The 22,894-nt window shown below is 47.2% G+C and overlaps 1 protein-coding gene across 2 annotated transcripts in view; it reads left to right on the top strand.

Moving 5' to 3' along the window:
* Positions 1 to 22,894, top strand: part of SCAI (suppressor of cancer cell invasion) — a 1,073,481-nt gene that overhangs the window by 49,509 nt on the left and 1,001,078 nt on the right. For both annotated transcript variants that reach the window (XM_040324877.1, XM_040324876.1), the window contains exon 2: positions 6,764 to 6,893. In XM_040324877.1, coding sequence (XP_040180811.1) covers positions 6,790 to 6,893 — 104 coding nt within the window. In that variant the 5' untranslated portion in view covers positions 6,764 to 6,789. The remainder of the gene's footprint in view (positions 1 to 6,763; positions 6,894 to 22,894) is intronic.

Raw genomic sequence — 22,894 nt, 5'->3', positions numbered from 1 at the left:
CAAACTTTGTGTGCCAGATCATCTGTGCATGTTGCATTCTGCACAACTTTGCAGAGAGAAAGGGCCTGCAGATTGACCTACGTGGTGACCTGACCCCCCCAACCACACAATCCCCCCCCCCCCCAAGAAACTCTACCCGGTCTACTGAGGGAAGAGCAGTCAGGAGTGGTCTCGTGGAACGTCTCTTTTCACGTTAAACACACATTAATCATGTCACAAGTAGAATGCACGCGGGCACACCACTGTGTTCCCTAGCACACACACCCCACATGCACCCAAAATTGGATTGGACCCAAGGATACCCCATGGTATTAGGGAGCAGCAACGCCGCGTCAAGGCTCCAATTATGTTGCTGTCCATTCATACACCTTTCACATGGCAGAGGGTGACACCCCTTTTCCAGCAGGAGTGACACCCCCCCCCCCCATTCACACACCAGTCACACTGTAGTATACACTCCTCACCGTGTGTAGGGACTACAAAATAAAATAAAAACTCAAACTTTGAGCATAACTAAAAAATATAAAAGCTCATAATCTGAGAAAAAAATAAATATCCCCCCCCAAAAAAAATCATATGAGCATAATCAAACTAAATAGAAAAAGCTCCTTATCTGAGCACCAAGGGATATGTAAAAAAATAAATAAAAGGGACAGGAATTTTTTTTTTTTTCGACATCCTTGTGCCAAGGGTGCCCCGGCTCTGGCTCCTCAGTCGGCGTAGTGGAGCCTGGGGTGGGGATGGAGCATGGGGTGGGGATGGAGGGGGGAGGAGCAGCATCCCCTACTTCCTCACTCCTGGCAGGTGGTGCCTGCCTGCCCTCCATGGCGTTGGCCAGGCGGGTGAGCACAATGTTGGTTTGTGCCAACATCCGCAGCTGCCGGGTGGTAGTGTTCCTTTGTTGCCGCCGGTTTCGTCCCTCCTCCCGCACAGCATCAGTGTTGGCCTCCACCGCACCTGCCAACCTGCTCACCTCCGCTGTGAGCAAAGCGGTGGCGCCCTGCTGCTTTACCATGCAGGTGACCATGGCTCCACAGTTCGCGCTGACTTCCTGCAGGCTCTCTGTCTCTTTTCCCCCGGTCGGCATGCAGGGTGAGGGCCTGCTGCACAGAGGAGGATGCCAGGCTGTCCGCCACCCGCCTCAAATCACCCACCATGGCCCCTATATGGCGGGTCTGCCGGGCCTGTTCCTGCAGCCCTTCTCGGAGGCTGGAGGGTACACCCCTCGTTTTGGAAAGAGCCTTAGTGGGAGGAGAGGCTGGGGCCCGTACTGAGGGAGAAGAAGGGGAGGGGGTCACACTGGTGGTAGGGACACTGGAGGGGGCGACAATGGTGAGACAATGGTGGGAGGGACACTGGAGGGGCTTGCCCTGGAGGGGGATGACGTTATGGTCGGGGGGGGGTGGTGGGGAGGTCAGGGATGGTGGGATCCTCCTGGAGGTATAAAGAGGCCTCCTGGTGGAGGTCAATCGACTCCTCCACCACTTCCTCCTCCATAGATGGACTATGGGCGCTCTCCTCCTCCACCAACATACCAAGGACTTGCATGGGGGTTGACTGGACCCCATGATGATGTGGGGATGGCGTGGGTCGCCCTGCAGCCGACGACGGCCCAGCTTCATCCTCAACATCTGTGGATGACACAAAAAAACACATGTTGCTGGAGCCACACACTTGTCACATGTTCCCTTCTACCCCCTCACATGTTCCCTTCTACCCCCTCCCATGATACACAGCAAATATGAGAAAAAACACACTTGTTACATGTTCCCTTCTACCCCCCTCATATGTTCACTTCTACCCCCTCCCTTGATACACAGCAAATATGAGATAAAACACACTTACCTGTCCCCAAGTCCCCAACAGTGGAATCATAACCTGGGACTCCCTTCACCTGCTCCAGCGCGAAATTTTGGGCAATCACCTCCTCCTCCGCATTTAAACGTAAAGGGCAGGCTGGTCCTCCTCCTGTGCCCCTGGTATGCTTGCGTATTAAGACCATTTTGTCCCGGACCCGACGCCGCATGTCGTTTAACTTTTTCTGTATTTCGTCCCAGGTCCTCTCCTCATTGCCCAGCGCATTCACGTCTAAAGTGATGGCATCAAAGATTGCCCTCCTTTGGGCTGTGGTGGTATTCTTCCACTGGGCACCATACAGCACAGCAGTATGGCGAGTGAGTGCCGCCAGCATTATCTCCATCTCAGAGATTGAAATTGTTTTTTCTTTTTTTTTTTTCTACGTGGAGGCGCCATCTCAAATAAAGGGCAAAATTACCTTGCTCGGGGGGGGAAAAAGCAGGATGTAATTTTGCACAGGAAATATATATATATATATATATATATATATTAGTGCACTGACATCTAGTGAGAGTTCTCAGTATTGCAGCCAATAATCCAATCATCCCATCATTCCAATATGCAGTTTAGTACGTCCCATCAGATAATAGCCTTAATAAAAAAAAAAAACACATTTAAATTTTTTTGGGCCAATTTGTTGTTGGGCAGATTACAAAACACAAATTGCTGCAAAAAACACTTGCATGCTTTTCTGCACCTTCTCCATTGAAGTATATTAAACCAAAAAAAACTAAATGGCACCGTTTTGCGGTAAAAAGTCCTTGCCCTTTCCAAATACGCAGCAGCTGAAAAAAAATCATGGATGTGAACGTGTCCCATAGGAAAACATGTAAATGAACTGTAGTGTGTTTCTGCAAAAAGCACCAAAAAACAAAGGTGTGAACCCAGGCCTGAGATGTTTAGTAACATAATGGGGTTAAAAAAACAAAAATAAGCACAAAAAGAGCAAAAAATCGCTACTGTAAGGGTTTCATTTTTTTACTGTGGGACAGTGAAAGTAATATTTACAGTAGCGATTTGCTTTTTTGTACTATAAAGGGCTAATTTTAGTTGTTTTAACCCCATTATGTTACTGGCCGATTAATCGTTTATGAAAATTGTAATCGATTAATTTCATAATCGATTAGTTGTCGATTATTCGATTAGTTGTTTCGGCCCTACATACATGCCCCATTTTGCGCAAGTCACAGATTCTGTGCTTCGCGATTCGGGAGGTCCACTGTCAGTTTGTGTCCCTTCCTTTTGATCTAGCGTCAGCACCAAGAGTTTTCACCAGGGTGCTCGCACTTATCCTAGCTTTGCTGGGACAGCGAGGCTTTGCCATCAAGGGCTGCTTGGACGCCCTTTTTCTGAGAGCAGCTTCTGGCTCAGAATTCATGGAGGATGTGTCTATAGCCATTGTGGACCCACCCTGAAATTCGGATGGGTGTTAAACATTTTGAAGTCGGTCCTGGTTCCGTCTCAGTCTTTGGAGTACCTAGGGTTGATGCGGACTCCTCGTGGTGAAGGTTTTTCTTCCTATGGAGAAATTGCAGACTCTTCAGTCTACAGTGAGGGTGTTGGCTTCATGCAATCGGTAATTTCTCCATTTTGCATGCGAGTCCTGGGCCTGTTGGTAGCCTCCTTCGAGGCGGTACTGTATGCCCAGTTCCACACTTGTGTGTTCTTGTGGGAGATCCTGTCCAAGTGGTACAAATCTCTTTTGTCTCTGGATCATCAGATCTGGTGAGCCACCTACTCAGTCTCTCTGAATTGGTGGCTGGGATCCCCGACTCTTTGGTCCGGGAAGTAGTTTCTTCCCGTTCAGTGGACGGTGATTATGACAGTCGCCAGCCTCACGGGTTGAGGGGATTGCCTGGTGGGTTCAGTCGGCCCAGGGTCACTGGACTCCTGTCTACCGATCAATGTCCTAGTACTTTGGGTGATCAGGCTATGCCTCTCCTCATGGTCGAGGAGGTTGAAGGGTCGCCCGATCTGGATTCAGCCGGGCAACGCCACGGCCGTGGCTTCGGTCTACCATCAGGTATACTGGCAGGTGGACTACCGGAGTCGCCAGATGCTGGACCATGGCGACTGGTCTCTGTACTTGGAGGTGTTTCAGCTCCCTTGCAGGAGGCGATACTTCACAGGGCATGAATCTCCTGGCCGCTCGTCTCGACCACAAGGTGTCAAGTTCGTGGCCAGGTCTAGTGATCCCTGTACGGACACGTCGGACGCGTTTGTGGCCCTGTGGGGTCTGTATAGGCTACTTTGTCTTTCCTCCATTGTAGTTGCTTCCTTGGCCTCCACTCTGTGGAGCAGCTGAGGGGATCCCAATGGTTCTAATCACTTCAGATTGGCCTTGGCGTCCTTGGTACACCGATCTCGGGCGCCTGGTGAAGGATCTACCCTGGCAGTTGCCAGGGCGGGAGGACCTTCTGTCTCAAGGTCCCATACTTCCTTCTGTGGTACATGGCTGTTGGAAGCCAGACTTTAAGAGACCGGGGTTTATCCGCCTCGGTCATCTCACCCATGCTGAAAGCAAGGTAGTCTCCTTCCAGGAGGATTTACCATCGCACCTAGAAGGCTTGTGTCTCTTTGTGCGAAGAGATGGGGTGACGTCCACAGACATACTTGGTGTCCAGAGTCTTGCTGTTTCTTACAGATTCGAATGGATCTAAAAATTGCCTTAAGCACCCTTTGGGGGCAGTTTTCAGCCTTGGCCTTGTTTTTTCTCAGTGGCCTTTTGCGGCCCATTCCCTGGTGGGTACCTTTTTGTGCTAGGGGTTTGTCATATACTTCCCCCTCTTGGTTCACCAGTTCCCCCATGAGTTTGTACTCTGGTGCTCTCGGTTCTTCAGGAACCTTCCTTTTTGGAAACATCAGAGAGATTCTTCTCTTGACACTCGGAAGGTGGCATTTTTAGTGGCCATTACTTCTGTCAGAAGGGTTTCTGAGTTGACGGTCTTGCCTTGCAAGTCGCCATGCTTGATCCTTCATTAGGATTACGTGGTGGTGTTTCTGAAGGTGGTTTCGGCCTTTCCCCTGAATGATGACTTTGTTCTTCCATCCTTTTGTCCTCGGCCGGCGCATCCTAAGGAGGTTGTGTTTCCTACTTTTAGACGTGGTATGCGCTTTGCTGGTGTACCATTTCGGAGATCTGACACTCCTTTTGTGTCGGTGTCTAGTCCACAAAAGGGCCTGGCGATCTTGTTGACCACCATTTCTCGGTGGATCAGGCAGGCTGTCATACAGACCTATGCTCTTAGGGGCCGGGCGTCCTTTTTTCCGGTAACTGCACTTTCGACTATGGCAATTGGTGCTTTCTGGGTTTTCCGACCATTATGCGTCACAGGTGTGCGGGGCGGTGACTTGGTCGTCCGATCACACTTTTTCCAGATTTTACATGGTTGCTGTGAGTGCATCTTCTGATGCTTCTTTCGGATGCTAGGTTTTGCAGGCAGCTGTTTACTGTTGCACCTCCTCTGTTGAGAAGCTCTGCTTATTTTGGGGTGAAGTTAAAATTGGTTTTACGGATACTGTTCCCACCCCTCCTTTTTGACACTGCTTGTCAAGATTTAAGGAGCTGTGTCCGTCCATGGACTAAGAAAATAGGATTTTTTTGTACTCGCCGTAAAATCCTTTTCTCTGACGTCCATGGACTGACACAGCACCCACCCCTCCTTTTTTTTATTTTTTAGGTTTGTACTGCTTGTTACGAACTGAGGCTGCATACTGCAGGGAGGAGGGTTATGTCTGGAGGGACCGCCCCCTGGGCGGGACTGTTCAACTCTGTTAGATAATTAAATACATGTTACATTAACAGTTGAACAGCCCCGCCCAGGGGGCGGTCCCTTCAGACATAACCCTCCTCCCTGCAGTATGCAGCCTCAGTTCGTAACAAGCAGTACAAACCTAAAAAAAAGGAGGGGTGGGTGCTGTGTCCATCCATGGACGTCAGAGAAAGGGATTTTACGGTGAGTACAAAAAATCCTATTTTTTTTTTTTTTTTTTTTTTACTTTGTTATAAAATCTTGCCAATAAAATAAAAAAAAAAATTACATTTCTTCATCAATTTAGGCCAAAAAAAAATCACAATACATGTATAGTGATGGGTTTGTGCAAAAGTAATAATAGCTACAAACTGTTATATTTTTAGTAGTAATGGTGCCGATCAGCAACTTATAGCGGGACTGCAATATTGTGGCTGACAAATTTGACACCTTACTCATAGGGGTGCGCGTCTTCACTGGCCTCACGATTCGATTAAGATTATCATGCCAACGATTCAATTAGATTCGGCGATGCATCACGATTCCAGTGCAAGTGCGCATGGCTTTCATCGAAAAAAAATGTAAGTACTAAAAAAAAAAAAAAAAAACACAGTAATACTTCCTGCATGTAGCAAAGTCTAAACACAGAAGACAACTTAACCACTTAACCCCCGGACCATATTGCTGCCCAAAGACCAGAATGACGGTCGGCTAGTAGTTAAAGGAGATGGTCAGAGACTGCGGACATGGTACAGGAGATGGTCAGAGACTGCGGACATGGTACAGGAGATGGTCAGAGACTGCGGACATCGCATGCATCAGTGCCGCATTGGGGACACCCAAATCGCGATGCAGCGATTAAATTTGACACTCACCCTACTTACTGATGCTTTTGACACTTCATGGGCACCAGTGACATTAATGCCGTAATCAGTGTTAAATATACACTGTCGCTGTATTAATGACAATAGCAGGGAAGGGGCTAAAATCGGACGATCAAAGGGTTAACTGTGTTCCCTAGGTACGTGATCTGGTGCAGAGCGGCCGCCCTGCCGCAGTAAATCTGTGGTAGGCAATCCGCAACTGGTTTTAAAGATTTGTGTTTTGAGTATCGTAGTAAAAAAAAACTGATTGTGAAATTGTATTTCTTTCAGGGTAAAGTGCAATATAAATCTGAGCAATGTCAGTTGCTAACGATGAGGACATCCCTCAGGTGGAGAGAAAAACTGTCACTGATTTCTGCTACTTGCTTGATAAGTCCAAACAGCTCTTCAATGGCCTGAGGTTAGTATCGCACAAGTTTAGAGCGTCAAAAGCATAAATATGTTCTTGGTGTGGATTTGTTTTATTTATTTATTTTTTGAACACCAATCTCATTTTCGTTGGATTACAATCTACAGTATGTGCACCTTTTTTAACCACTTGCTTACTGGGCACTTAAACCCCCTTCGTTCCCGGACCAATTTTCAGCTTTCAGCGCTCTCACACTTTGAATGTCAATTACTCAGTCATACAACATTGTACCCAAATTAATTTTTTGTCCTTTTTTTCATACCAACAGAGCTTTCTTTTGGTGGTATTTGATCACCTCTGGACTTTATTTTTTGCGCTATAAATGAAAAAAGATGGAAAATTTAGAAAAAAATACGAATTTTCTTAGTTTATGCGATTAAAATTTAGCAAATGATTAATTTTTCTTCATAAATTTTGGCCACAATTTATACTGCTACATCTCTACATATCTTTGGTAAAAATAACCCAAATTAGTGGATTTTCTTTGCTGTTTGTGAAAGTTAGAGAGTCTACAAGCTATGGTGCAAATCATAAAAAAAATTATCACTCCTCTTTTATACCGGTGGCCTATCAATTCTTGAGACCCTAACAAGCCAGGAAAGTACAAATACCCCCCAAATGACCCCTTTTTAGAAAGTAGACATTACAAGGTATTTAGTAAGATGCATGATGAGGTTTTTGATGTTGTAATTTTTTCCCACAATTCTTTGCAAATGAATATTTATTTTATTTTATTTTTTTCCCCCCTCACAAAATTGTCATTGTAATAGGTTATTTCTCTCACATGACATGTGTATACCACAAATGACACCTGAAAATACATTCTGCTACTCCTCCTGAGTATGGCGATACCACATGTGTGGGAATTTTTCACAGCTTGGCCACATACAGAGGCCCAATATGCAGGGAGCACCATCAGGTGTTCTAGGAGCATAAATTACACATCTAACTTGTTGACTACCTATTACACTTTTGAAGGCCCTGGAGCACCTGGACAATGGAAATGCCCACAAAGTGACCCCATTTTGGAAAGCTAACACCCCAACGTATAATCTATGAGGCATAATGAGTCTTTTGAACGATTTATTTTTTTCCAGATGTTTTTGGAAAATGTGAAAAAAAATGAAAACGCAATTTTTTTTTTACGCAAAGTTGTCCATTTATAAGATATTGCCAACACATAGCATGTACATAGCAAAAATGACACCCCAAAATACATTCTGCTACTCCTCCTGAGTATGGCAATACCACATATGTGGGACTTTTTCACAGCCTGGCCACATACAGAGGCCCAACATGCAAGGAACACCAATAGGTGTTCTAGGGACACATAGCATGCACATGCAAAGAATTACACCCCAAAATACATTATGCCAAGCAATGGGTAAACAAAAAATGTACCTGTGGTTTTAGTAGTGCAGTTTTCCACAGGACGATAGCACTGGTCCAGGCAGCAGGCAGGGACTTGGTCTGCAAAAGCAAACACAATTGTCCAGGCAACAGGCAGGGATACTGTCCATATACAGTCCAGGGTCAGTGCAGGCAGAGAATGTCAGCAGTGCCAAAATATTGGTCCTGGTAGTAGGCAGGTCCATGTGGTGTGTTCAGTTCATGCGACAGGCAAAGGCATGAGGGCATAGGTCCTACAGGCAGCAGGCAGAAGTATGACCTCGTTCAGGACAGAATGGGGACAGGGGTAGAGGCTTCTCCCACCCAAATCTCTTTGAAGCCTCACCAGACCCTAATCTAGGATGAGAAAACAAAAACAATTGTTTTCTTCATTCAGAAAAACAATTCTGGAGCCCCTCACATATGTGAGACCCCTGTGCTATGAATCCCACTAGTCCACTGGCAGGGTAAAAGATCAGTCCAAGAGGCAGGCAAAAAGAATGGTCAAACGGTCCAGGGTCAGTTCCAGATCGGGCAGAGGTATAAACAGAATTGGTAGGCATAACCGTGGTCAAATAACAAGCCAGGGTCAGTTACAGAGCAAGCAGAGGCATAAGGGGTGTAAAGGTAAATGGCAGGAAGTGACTAATTTAGTGAGGAATGATAACGGCGGAAACAGCCAACTACGCAGAGGCCTGGTTGGGAAGGGCATTCGGCACAATAAAAAGTGGTGTCTCTTCTCACTCCTCCTCTGGAGCACACCCGGCATCTTTTTTGGCGTTTTTGGCCTGTTGGTCTGGGAGGGAGTTTATCTGGAAAGTGGCGCTCATAGAGTTGGCTAACCACATCGGATTGAATGTTTGCTGGTGGGTTGCTGGGGTATAAAAGGGCAGTGGTGATTTCCTCCTGGTAGTAAAGGTAGGATTTGGGTCTTGGAATGGATTTCCGATATGTCACATAAGTGTTGTACATGGCCAAATTAAACAAATAAATTGAAACTTTCTTATACCACTGGTATGATCTTCTTGTGGAAAGGTAGGGTTCGAGCATTTGGTCGTTGTAGTCGACACCCCCCATGAATTTATTGTATTCGTGGATACATGTTGGCTTTTGGATTCGCCCATTCCTCCTTCTGATCTCAACAAATGTATTGTTGTGGATGGTAGAAAGCACGTACACATCCCTTTTGTCCCTCCACTTCACAGCCAGAACTTCCTCATTTCGTAAACTCTCCGTCTCCCCTTTTAGGGGTTTAGGAGTTGCCAAACAATTTTCCCGCTGGTTCCTACGTAGTCTGGGCAATTAGGGGGGTGTAGCTGGCTGTCCTTTCCTTCATATACATTGAAGGCATACGTATAGCCTGTGGCTCGGTCACACAATTTATAGAGCTTCACCCCATAGCGGGCCCTTTTGGTGGGAATAAATTGTTTTATGCCCAGCCTGCCAGAAAATTTTATAAGGGACTCATCCACGCATATGTTTTGGTCTGGGGTAAACAACTGGGGGAAAATTTCGGAAAAATAATTGAGTAGTGGCCGAATTTTATAAAGTTTATCAAAATTTGGGTCATTTCGGGGAGGGCACTGGGTATTGTCATTGTAGTGTAGGAATCTAATGATAATTTGATATCTGGACCTGGGCATTTTTGAGGAAAAGATGTGCATGTGGTAGATGGGGCGGGATGACCAATATGAACGTATGTTTTTTATGGTTTAGTCCCATACAGAATACGAGGCCCAAAAATGTTTTAAACTCTTCCACTGTTAGGGCTCTCCACTGGAAGGGACGGGCATAATAGGACGTTGGGTTACTGGATATGAATTGTTCTGCGTAAAGGTTGCACTGGGAGACAATTGAGGCAAGCATGTCCTCCGTAAAAATTAAATTGAAAAAGTCAATCGGGGCAACATTTTCTGTGTCCACCTGGACTCCTGGCTGGGCAGTGAAAGGGGGAATGTTGGCTACTCCTGAATTAGGAGGAAGCCACAAGGGGTTCTGAAGGGAATAGGGAAGGCTGGCATGGGACCTAACCCTTTGGGACTGAGGTGACACCCCACTGGTACGTGACCTTGCTTGCCGAGGTATTGCGGTTCTGGTGGATGGCACAGCGGTGCTGGTGGATGGCACAGCGGTGCTGGTGGATGGCACAGCGGTGCTGGTGGATGGCACAGCGGTGCTGGTGGATGGCACAGCGGTGCTGGTGGATGGCACTGCCTCCTTGGCAATACGCCTTCGTCTGGCGGGCGGACCCTCCTCCTCTCTTCCTCCTCTCTTCCTCTTCCTCTTCCTCCTCCTCCTTCCTCCTCTCCTTCCTCTTCTTCTTCATCTTCTTCCTCCTCTTCCTCCTCCGTTCCAATGCTTCCTATGTATCGGCTCGTAGTTAACGTCAGATTCGGTGTCTGACCTTGCGGAGGAATCCGAATCGAAGAGCTCCCCGTTGCTCCCGTCGGCCGCAAGAATTTCGTACGCCTCCTCGACTGAAAAAGATCTTTTAGCCATCGTTGGTGATGACACTGATGGTGACGCTAATAAAAGATGGCAGGTGGCACTGATGGCAGGTGGCACGGGCAGGTGGCACTGATGGCAGGGGCAAGTTACACTGATGAGAATGCACTGGCTGATGGCACTGGCAGGTGGCACTGGCAGGGACTGTGGGCACTGTTTTAACTGTTTTTTTTTTCCCACACACTAACTTTAACTGTAATCGTAGATCGATCTCTCTCTCTCTCTCTCTCTCTCTCTCTCTCTCTCTCTCTCTCTCTCTCTCTCTCTCTCTCTCTCCTCTCCTCTCCTCTCCTCTCCTCTCCTCTCCTCTCCTCTCCTCTCCTCTCCTCTCCTCTCCTCTCCTCTGTGTGTGAGGAGAGAAAGCCGGCGATGAGAGGAGATCTCGTATGTTTACATTTGAGATCATCTCTCATTGGACGGTGAGATCGAGTGCTGAATGACCTCTGCGATTGGCCATTCAGCACGATCTGTGATTGGCTGTGTCCAAGGGACACGGCCAACACAGTTTTTCCCTGAAGCGCGCTCGCGGTGACTCGCAGGGAGCCGAGAAACAGCAGGACGTCCAAAGACGTCTACTCGGCACTTCAGGTCCGCGCTGTAGATGTCTTTTGACGATAGCGCGGCTCTGAAGTGGTTAATGGAAGTGAGTCTTTTATGGTAGAAGAGATGTTTTATGACAAGAGTGAAACATTAGTGGGTTTAAAGCATGGGTATCCAAACTTTTTTCAAAGAGGGCCAGATTTGATGAAGTGAACATGCGTGAGGGCCGAGCATTTTGCCTGACATTCTGTGAACCATTAAAATTCGGTCTAAGTGTGTTCGTTCGAGCACTAATACACTGCACAACAAAAATTCCCTTGCCTTTGTGGCTGTGTGTGGTTAAGAGATGAGCTTGGGCGTATTATTTGGATATACCGTATTTATCGGTGTATAACGCGCACCTTCACTTTAAAAAATCTTACATTTTAAACAAAGAACTGTGAATCAAAATAAGGGTCACTGGCCATCATTGCAGCCTCACAAGTGCCCTGAATGCAGAACCCATCCCCTGCCCTGAATGCAGACTCGTCATTGCAGCCTGATTTATTCATCTGCAGCATTGGAGGAGACAGGGAGGGGGCGGGACGAGCGCCGACAGACATACAGGAGAATTTACCTGTTTTATCAGCCGCCTCTTTCTTTAATCAAAAGTCCTGCCTCCTGTGATGACTTCCTTTTTACACAGGTCACTGTGTAAACAGGAAGCACTCCTGTATGCATGGCGCTCGTCCCGCCTCCTCCAAGGCAGCCAGCATGTATTTCTTTTGTAGCCCTGGGTGCTCGAGGATTCGTTAGGGGCCACAAAAAACATACATGTCAAAATGACAAGGCGGGCCATCCGAAACCAGAACGCGGGCCAATCGCGGCCTGCGTTCCGGACTTTGGACATGCCTGGTTTAAAGTGTTCACAAATGCCCTATGCTTGGCAAGCAAAATTAGAGAGCTAGAATCTTAAATGCATAAAGTACACTATGAGGAAGATTTACTAAATTTACCCACATGAGTTAATTGGTATTGCATAATTCTATTTAATCTTTCAAAATAGTTGGCACTTGACAGGATCTTAAAGATATAAAGCTTTTATTGATGTTAATAACCATGTACAGAGCCCCACTTATGCATTTCAGCCTAAAAGGTCTTAAACCCTGCACACACCGGCTGCCTTTTGACCCATTTAGAGCTGCACGATTCTGGGAAAAATGAGAATCACGATTCTCTAACGATTCTCCAAAAAAGTTTTATCCAAAGTTATTTTCAACACAAAACGGAGCTTATGTGCTTAAATACAGTTAGCCAGATTCACGTATGGCGGCGTATCTTTATGCCGGCGTAGCGCATCCCATTTGCACTACGCCAACGTAACATAGTGAGGCAAGTACTGTATTCACAAAGCACTTGCTCCCTAAGTTAGGTCGGCGTAGCGCAAATGGCCCGGCGTAACCCCGCCTTATTCAAAGTAGGCATGTAGTGGGCGGGCTTCATTTAAATTAACCGTGACCCCATGTAAATGAGGGCTGTTGGTACGGCGCATGCTCAGAATCATGTCGCAAATACTCATTGCTTTCGACGTGAACGTAACCTACGCACAGCCCCATTCACGTACGCTTACGCAAACGACGTAAAATACGACGGCTGTTCCATCGTCCATACCTTGCATGAGCTGCGCCATCTTTTTGGTGGTTTATCTTTACACCGTAAAAACGCCTTACGTAAACAGCGTATCGGGTGCAAGTACGTTCGTGAATCGGCGTATCTAGGTCATTTGCATATTCGACGCGTAAATCCACGTATACGCCCCTAGCGGCCAGCGTAAATATGCACATAAGATACGACGGCGTAGGAGACTTACGCTGGTCGTATCTTAGCCAAATTTAAGCGTACCAGGTTTCCAGAATACGCTTAAATCGGGGTTTGACAAATTTGCTTGGAATCTAGGAGCCAGAAAACGCGCCCCGTCCCGATGAGCTTGCTTGCAGAAGCGAACACTTACGTGAGCAGCGCCTGCATATGTAAACGGTGTTCAAACCACACATGTCAGGGATCGCCGCGATTGGTAGAGCGAGAGCAATAATTCTAGCCTTAGATCTCCTCTGTAACTAAAAACATGCAACCTGTAGATTTTTTTTTAAAAGTCGCCTATGAAGATTTTAAAGGGTAAAAGTTTGTCGGCATTCCACGAGCGGATGCAATTTTGAAGCGTGACATGTTGGGTATAAATTTACTCGGCGTAACATTATCTTTCATAATATTAAAAAAAATGGGGATAACTTTACTGTTGTCTTATTTTTTAATTAAAAAAAGTGTAATTTTTCCCCAAAAAAGTGCGCTTGTAAGACCGGTGCGCAAATACGGCGTGACAGACAGTGTTGCAACGATCGCCATTTTATTCTCTAGGGTGTTAGAGTAAAAAATATATATATATAATGTTTGGGGGTTCTAATTAGAGGGAAGAAGATGGCAGTGAAAATAGTGAACAATAGTGAAAAATTACATTAGAATTCCTGTTTAACTTGTAATGCTTAACTTGTAATACCAACGGCTCACCACCAGATGGCACCAGCTCACAAAAAAGCCAGGTCCCTTCCAAGCCAAGTAGCCAGGACCCTATTTATAGTCGCCCTGGCGACCGGGATTTGTCGAGCCCTGGCTTAAATATACGACGGCGCGCATTCGGACTTACGACGGCATATCTACTGATAGGCCGCCGTAAGTCTTTTTGAATCCGGTTAAGTATATGTAAATCTGACGGACTGTTTACATGTTAAATTTTAAAAGCCGCAGCAAACCTGCTGACCTTGCATGCTTTCTAATGTGAAAGAACAGCTCTGATTTTCACATTTAACTAAATGTGGAAATCGGAGGTGTTCTGTCACATTGGCAAGCATGTAAGGTTTACTGCTGCTTTTAAAATTTAACATGTAAACAGTCCGTCAGATTTACATATACTGTATTTAAGCACATAAGCTCAGTTTTTTGTGTTGAAAAGAGCTGTGAAATCTAAAACTCCGTTGGGTGTAACAAGATGTCTGCTTGCCCCCTTCTCACTAACATTACTGTGCAGGAGTGTGGGGTGGAGCAAAATGGCGGTGACGAAACGTCACTTTCTGACGAGACAGCCGCCGTCGGGTGTACCAAGATGGCCGCCGTTCTGGAGCTAGGCCAAAGCCAGGGACTTTCCTATGGCCGCACCTGAGTAGCGCTACCGCTTGATCGGCACCATTTGCATTCCACGCTGGATCCGAAAATCACGTGTCATCCAGCCTGGATCCCCCCCCCCCCCACACACACACACACACAGCTTTCTTTTGGTGGTATTTGATCATCTCTGCGGTTTTTGATTTTTGCACTATAAACAAAAAAGAGCACCAATTCCGAAAAAAACACTGGCCCGGATTCAGATGCAATGGTGTATCTATCGGCGGGCGCAACGTATCTCAGATACGCTACGCCGCCGTAACTTAGGGCGCAAGTTCCGTATTCCTAAAGAACTTGCGCCCTAAGTTACGGCGGCGTAGCGTATGTGGTCCGGCGTAAGCCCGCCTAATTCAAATGTGGATGATGTGGGCGTGTTTTATTTAAATTAATTGTGTATTTAATGTTTTTTACGAACGGCGCATGCGCCATTCGTGAAAGAATCCCAGTGTACATGCTCGAAATTACGCCGCAAATCGTCAATGCTTTAGACGTGAACGTAACTTACGTACAGCCCTATTCGCGAATGACTTGCGCAAACAACGTAATCAACGGAAAATTCGACGCTGGCCCGACGTCCATACTTACCATAGGATACCCCTCATATAGCAGGGGTAACTTTACGCCGAAAAAAGCCTAATGTAAACCACGTAAAAAAAATGCGCCGGGCGAATGTACGTTTCTGAATCGGCGTATCTACCCAATTTGCATATTCCTCCCGTAAATCTACGGAAGCGCCACCTAGCGGCCAGCGTAAATATGCAGCCTAAGATATGACGGTGTAAGAGACTTACGCCGGTCAGATCTTAGGGAAGTCTATGCGTAACTGATTCTATGAATCAGTCCCATAGATACGACCCCGCAACTCAGAGTTACGACGGCGTATCCGGAGATACGCCGTCGTAACTGCTATCTGAATCCGGGCCACTATCTTTATCCCCAATTTTATTTTTTTACAACACATTTTTTTTCCTCAGTTTAGGCCGATCTGTATTCAGATATTTGGTAAAAAAAAATCGCAATAAGTGTATATTCATTGGTTTGCGCAAAAGTTATAGCATCTACAAAATAGGGGATAGATCTATGGCATTTTTTATTTTATTTTTTACTAGTAATGGCGGTAATCTGCAAAAAAATTATTTATTTATTTTCTCTATTGCGGCAGACAGATCAGACACTTTTTGGGACCAGTGACTATTATACAGCAATCGTGCTATAAAAATGCAATGATTACTGTATAAATGTCACTGGCAGGGAAGGGGTTAACACTAGGGGGAGATGAAGGGGTTAACTGTGTTCCCATGGTGTGTTCTAACTGTAGGGGGAGGGGACTGACTAGGAGGAGAGAGATCAGTGTTCATACTTGTAGGATCTACTACTTTTGGTTTGGGCCCCTTTTGCAGCAATTACCGCCTCAATGCATCGTGGCATGGAAGCCATCAGCCTGTGGCACTGCTGAGGTGTCGTGGAAGACCAGTATGCTTCAATGGCGGCCTTCAGCTCTTCTACATTGTTCAGACTGTGGAAACTTCACACTGTATTTCAAGCATCTTGCAGCGTGTGTGCCCCTCTCCATTCTTCCTCCATACTCTCTCTGGGTCCTTTGGTTTCCAAATGAGATGTAAAATTTTGCTCTCATCAGAAAAGAGGACTTTGGACCACTGAGCAACAGACCAGGTAAGACGCTTCTGACGTTTTGTTGCTCAGGAGTGGCTTGACAACAGAAATACGACATTTGAAGCCCATGTGCAGGATTCGTCCTTTTTCTTGCAGAAAATAAATAAAAAATTACTTGGAACCCCCAAACGTGTGTGTGTGTGTGTGTGTATGTATATATATATGTATGTGTGTGTGTGTATATGTATGTGTGTGTGTGTGTGTGTGTGTGTGTATATATGTATATGTGTGTGTATATATATATGTGTGTGTGTGTATATATATATATATATAATATAAATAAATTACACACAGCCCTCAAAATTTACACTCGCATTTTGCAAGTAAATTTTGAGGGCTGGCGAGTGTGGGCTGCCTGGGAGCAGAGGGGGCGAGCAAGGAGAGGAGAGTCGCCACTGTCCCTGCCGCCACCTGGTTGTTCAGAGTGCGGGGAACATAACGGCTTTCAATTCAATAGCTGTGTACCCCGGCGCGCGCATTCCTATACAGCCCCTCCCCCTTGTCCGGGCACTTTGATAGACAGATCACCCATCCAATCCTGGGATGGGTGACCTGCTCTCATCTGTGAAAAGCATTGGGCACCAGTGGCTGATCTGTCAATTCTGATGTTCAATGGAAAATGCCAATCAAGCTCCACAGTGTCTGCCAGTGAGCACAGAGCACTAGAGGACGTCGGCCCTCATGCCACCCCCATTGTTTGGTCAGACATTCACACCAGTGGCCTGCTGGAGGTCATTTTGTAGGGCTCTGGCAGTGCTCATCCTGTTCCTCCTTGCACAAAGGAGCAGATACTGGCCCTGCTGATGGGTTAAGGACCTTCTATGGCTCTGTCCAGCTCTCCTAAAGTAACTGCCTGTCTCCTGGAATCTCCTCCTTGCTTTTGAGACTGTGCTAGGAGACACGGCAAACCTTCTGGCAATGATATGTATTGATGTGCCATCCTGGAGGAGTTGGACTGCCTGTGCAACCTTTATAGGGTCCAAGTATTGCCTTGTGCTACCAGTAGTGACACTGACCCTAGCCAAATGCAAAACTAGTGAAAAACAGTCAGATGAGTAAGGGGGAAAACACCTCCACCTGAAAATCCAATCCTGTTTTGAAGGTTGTCTCATTGTTGCCCATCCTAGTGCACCTGTTAATCAGTTTCAGCTGCTTTGCTGTTTATTTAAATGAACACCCCCCCTCTTTATACACCCCTCCCCCTCTGCTACTTAACTGACCAGATCAATATCCCAGGAGTTCCAAAGTGTTCCTTTATAAATATAATTTTTATATATATATATATATATATATATATATATATATATATATATATATATATATATATATATAATATATATATATCTCAGAATGACCCGGGACACCCAGAGACTTTGTGAGGATGGGGGATACTCCTGTGTCAGCATCACTGATAGCTCTTGGGTCTGAGTCCACCCTGTGCCTTTTGGGCATGGGGTGGCAAATGAATCATAATTCATGTATTACATGAGATAGGACATCACTGATAGTTCGTATTGCAGGATTTTGAGATACTGCAAGATGTTGGCCCAACCAGTCAATAGTGACTCATTCTATGATTAGCCCTGACTAGTGACATGCTAATTGAGTCAGCGCCTGGAAGACATTCCATTGTCCTTGTGTAAATGTGTTAACCCAGGTCTGCTCCCAGAACTCTAATTATGCATGCTAAATACTGTTTATGTGTAATAACACTGTCTACAGCCTAGTGATGCTCAGAGGTGTGAATAGGTGTCAAGCTGTATGCGGAGACGGAACGTCTGTCTAGGGAACTCAGTGTGTGATGGGGTTTTATTGTTATGCTGTTAATTAAGGAATGTTTAGTAATTAGCCTTAGTGTGTGATTAGGGGGTGGAGATCTCATTGTTGCTTTAATGCCTGGTACTGTATAAAAAGCTGAGAAGAAACCATTAAAGTATCATTACATTTGAAACCAGAAGCACAGAGCTGTGTGTCTCGTGTCTGGGGGGAATTCTTATGGATCGGGTCCTGTTGGTTGGAATGTCGATAAGCTGTCGTGACTGGGATGGAAGGTCGTAAACGGTGGTGACCTTCATTACATTTTAGTAAAACCTTGGTTTGCAAGCATAATTTCCCTTCCCGTCTTTCAGGACAGCCCACAATTGAGAGATACTCCTCCTCTTCCTCTAGGAAACACTGCGCCAGCCCATAAATTTCTCTCTCCCTGCCAGACCTCAGTATTAGTGTTTCCTCCGGTGGGGAGACACTGTGCATGGGAACCTAGGCCAATTCAGGCAGAGGACTGAGGCCATTCTTTTTACCTTAAAGGAAGCAGAGGCTTTTCAGGTGAATCCTGGTGCGGTGCAGGCCCACCATTAGCCACCCCATCCACGCCGAGCGCGGCTGCTGGTTGCGGGGGACCCCTATCCCATCCAGTGGGGCGCAGCGAGGGAGACATCAAGGCTCGCCCTGTACTACAGGCCGCAAAATTTTTTGAAGCGGGCTGGACGGCGGGTGACGTCATTTCCGGCGTAGAGCGGATGTCTCCCCTTTGAACCGCGACTTCCGGTTCCGGGTCGCGGTGCTGATAGGAGGTCCGGGCGGACGCTGGAGGGAGTCGGATCTCACACAGGCGAAGAGAAGCTCTCAGCAAGCAGCCACCTGCGGTCATGTCGGCAGCATCTCCAGAGCCAGCCCTGACAACTGACGCTACCTCCAGCGAGCCTAAGGTAAGAGTACCCTGGGGAGGGGCGCTCTCTAGCTTAGGCTTGCCTCTCCATGTAGGGTTCAATGCATGGGGAGGCAAGCCCCCTGTGTGGCCAGGGGAGGGGGAGTCCTTAGTCCCAGGGTTTATAGGGGGCTAGGTGCACTCCCAGGGTTGTAACCAAATTTATGATTTTTTAAAACTGTTGTTTTCTGCCCTTTTCTGTGTTTCAGAAGGCCATTGAAAAAACGGGTGGAAGGCATAGCTCAAAGAGGAAGTGTGCCTCCTGTAGGGATGTCCTTCCAGAATCATGGACTAAGGTCCTGTGTAGGGATTGCATTCAATCCTTAGTCAGAGAAAATGAGTTAGAACAGGAGTCAGGACTTGCAGCCTCTGTTAAAGAGCTGTCATCCACCTTCTCCTCATTTAAATCTCTGTTTGAGAGGTTACAGCCTCTGGCTGTCCCCACCCAGGTTACAACCCAGCCACAGGCTCAGGGTCCTGCTCCTGTCATACCCATTGCAGCAGTTATGGCAGACGTTTCCGCAGGCCCTTCCCAAGAGGAACCGGTTCTTCCGGATAGTGCCACCTCTGATTCTCAAGAGGGGTCAGATGGAGAGGACCAGGACGGGGAGTCCAGGAAGCCCTCTAGGTACAAATTGTCGCTGGATGAGGTAGAGGACCTCTTAGGGGCAGTTTACACAACCCTTGGTATCCAAACCGACAAGAAACCTCTTACCCTCCATGATCGAATGTACAGAGGTCTGGAGGAGCAAGAGAAAAGGGTCTTCCCAGTACATGAAATATTGGTAGAGACCATTAAGAAGGAGTGGCAGGATCCTGAAAGGAAACCCTTTTTTTCCAGATCCCTAAAGAGGAGATTCCCCTTCTCAGAGGATCCTTCGTCTGTTTGGAACAAAAGCCCCAAATTAGACGCCGCCTTCTCCCAAGTGTCCAGAAACACGGATTTAGCGTTTGAGGACATGGGGGTTTTTGTCCGATGTTATGGACAAAAGAATGGATTCCCTATTAAAGAAATGTTGGGACTCTACTATCGGGAATCTTAAACCAGAACTTGCCGTCACGGTAATGGCCCGCAATCTGGAACATTGGCTCTCTAAGATTCAGGAGCACATTAAAGCTGGTACGGATAAGGAAACTATTTTAGCTTCCTTCCCTACTATCCTGCAAGGGGTCGCTTATATAGCGGATGCCTCAGCGGAGTCAGTCCGCATGTCAGCCAGATCGGCTGCTCTGGCTAACTCGGCCAGAAGGGCCCTCTGGCTCAAGACTTGGACTGGCGACAGCGCCTCTAAGTCTAAGTTGTGTGGTATTCCCTTCACAGGTGACCTGCTTTTTGGCCCAGGCCTTGAAGCAGTACTAGACCGCACGGCGGACAAAAAGAAGGCCTTTCCTCCTAAAAGAAAAGTCCCAGTACAGGCAGGAAGGGGGTTTCGTCCGCAAAAACAGAAAGGGGCCAAGCCGGCAGGCCAAAAGAGGGGTTGGACCCCCAAGGGCAGAGGCAGAGGTGGAGCGATTTTTCACCCTCCTGTCCAGCCCCCTAAAAACCCATTTCCCCAAACCAGTTTATCCTGGCGGTCATAAGAGGGGGATACCGACTGGAATTTTCATCGCCTCCCCCCCAGAGATACCTAGTCACCCATCTACCCAGGGACAAGGAGAAATCCGAAGCCTTGTTGGGAGCTCTAAGGGAGCTAGAGGATCAGAGTGTCATCCTCAGAGTTCCAAGGGCAGAGGAAGGAAGGGGATTTTATTCACATATCTTTGTGGTAAAAAAGCCCTCAGGGAAATACAGGTTAATCCTAAACCTAAAACCTCTGAACAGATCCATTTCATACAGGAAGTTCCGCATGGAATCGATTTACACAGTCAGAGCCCTCCTTCCCCTCAATTGTTTCATGGTATCTCTGGACCTCAGAGACGCATACTTGCACGTTCCGATCACAGAGAGTTCTCAGAAATATCTGCGATTGGCCGTGGACCTAGAGGGAACGATTGTACACCTCCAGTTCCAGGCTCTGCCATTCGGGCTATCCTCCTCGCCCCGGATTTTTACCAAGATCCTGGCAGAACCCATAGCGTTTCTGCGGCTTCAGGGAGTATCCATCATAGCTTATCTGGACGACCTGCTTCTTTTCGCAGCTTTACCAGAGCAGCTATCCAGGGACCTGGAAGTGACCAAGAAGGTTCTAACGGACCTAGGGTGGTTGCTGAACCTAGAAAAGTCCAGTTTAAATCCATCACAACGGATCACTTACCTGGGGTACCTGCTGGATTCTACTCTCTCAAGAGTGTTCCTCCCGGTAGAGAAAGTCAAGAAGTTGGACAGAGCAGTGGCTTCCCTCCAAAACAATCAACAGGTGTCACTAAGGTCCCTGATGTCAACGCTAGGTCTGTTGACATCTGCCCTCCCAGCCGTGCAGTGGGCAGGTCTTCACTTTCGCCCACTGCAGGCCTTCCTACTAAGGGTCTGGGATCACAGCCTAGAAGCCCTAGACTCCTTGGTTCAGGTACCACTTCAGGTAAAAAGATCCCTCTGGGGGTGGAGGAAGGCCACCAACGTAGCCCAAGGACGTTTGTGGATTATCCCGGTGTCTCGGGTGGTAACCACAGACGCAAACGGCAAGGGCTGGGGAGCACACCTGGGATCCCTTCCAGCGCAGGGTACCCGGGGTCTCCAGGATCTGAAAAGATCTTCCAATTGGAAGGAGCTGAGGGCAGTGGGCCTAGCCCTCAGGTTCTTTCAGGAAGAACTCCAGGGGCACCACATTCAGGTGAGGTCGGACAATTCATCGGCAGTAGCTTACTTAAACAAGCAGGGCGGCACGAGAAGCAAGAGTTTGTCGGCCCTGGCAGCAGAGATTCTGGGCTGGGCCGAGATCGACACCCTCTCCCTTTCAGCGGTCTTTCTGAGGGGGGAAAGAAACGTGACAGCAGACTTCCTCAGTCGAAGGCAGCTGAGGGAGGGCGAGTGGACCCTCAACCAGGAGGTCTTTCATCTCTTGAACAAGAGATGGGGAACTCTGGAGGTGGACCTCTTCGCCTCAAGAGAAAATGCAAAGACCCCCTGTTTCTTCTCCCTGAACAGGGGAGAAGGAGCAAGGGGGGTGGATGCCCTGTCCCAAAGCTGGAAGTTCGGAAGATGCTATGCATTCCCGCCTCCGGTACTTCTGCCAGCAGTTCTGAGAAAATTCCAATCAGAGCACACCTCTCTAGTCCTGGTAGCTCCTTACTGGCCCAAGAGGGCATGGTTCTCAGTCCTCAAACAGTTAGCGGCAGAACCACCCTTATTTCTACCTCAACGAGAGGATCTTCTATCACAGGGCCCAGTCCTATGCCCACAAGTTCACAGGTGGAGGCTAGCGGCGTGGCTACTGAAGAAGCCATACTAAGATCCAAGGGGTTTTCCGAAGGTTTAATTGCCACCCTCCTTAATAGTAGAAAGAAGGAGACCCGCAAAATGTACAAGAAGGTTTGGCTTCGTTTCAACGAATGGTGTGTAAATTGCCCCTGTTCTGTACAGAGCCCCACGGCTGTCTTAGAATTTCTTCAGTGTGGGGCAGATAAGGGTCTTTCAGTTAGCACCCTTAAAGGACAGGTTTCGGCACTTACGGTGTATTTAGAAAAACCTCTGGCCACCAGTCCCTGGGTAGTCAGGTTCTTTAGAGCACTAACCAGACAGAGACCAGCTCGAGGTCCACCCTTCCCCAGTTGGGACCTGTCTCTGGTGTTACGTACCCTAACGGGTACTCCCTTTGAGCCCTTAGATAATTGTTCTCTAAGGGATTTAACCTTAAAAACAGCATTTTTGGTTGCAGTGACCACTGCTAGGAGGGTCAGCGAGCTAGAAGCCCTATCGATCAGACCCCCTTTTTGTGTTATTTTTCCGGATCGGGTAGTTTTTAAGACCGATCCAGCCTTTCTTCCTAAAGTGACTTCAAAGTTTCACAGGAGTCAAGATATAGTTTTACCCTCTTTTTGTTCC

This window comes from Rana temporaria, chromosome 9 (assembly GCF_905171775.1).
Source record: "Rana temporaria chromosome 9, aRanTem1.1, whole genome shotgun sequence".
Lineage (NCBI taxonomy): Eukaryota > Metazoa > Chordata > Amphibia > Anura > Ranidae > Rana > Rana temporaria.
The sequence above is the reverse complement of the archived record's forward strand: the minus strand, read 5'-3'. Positions and strand labels throughout refer to the sequence as shown.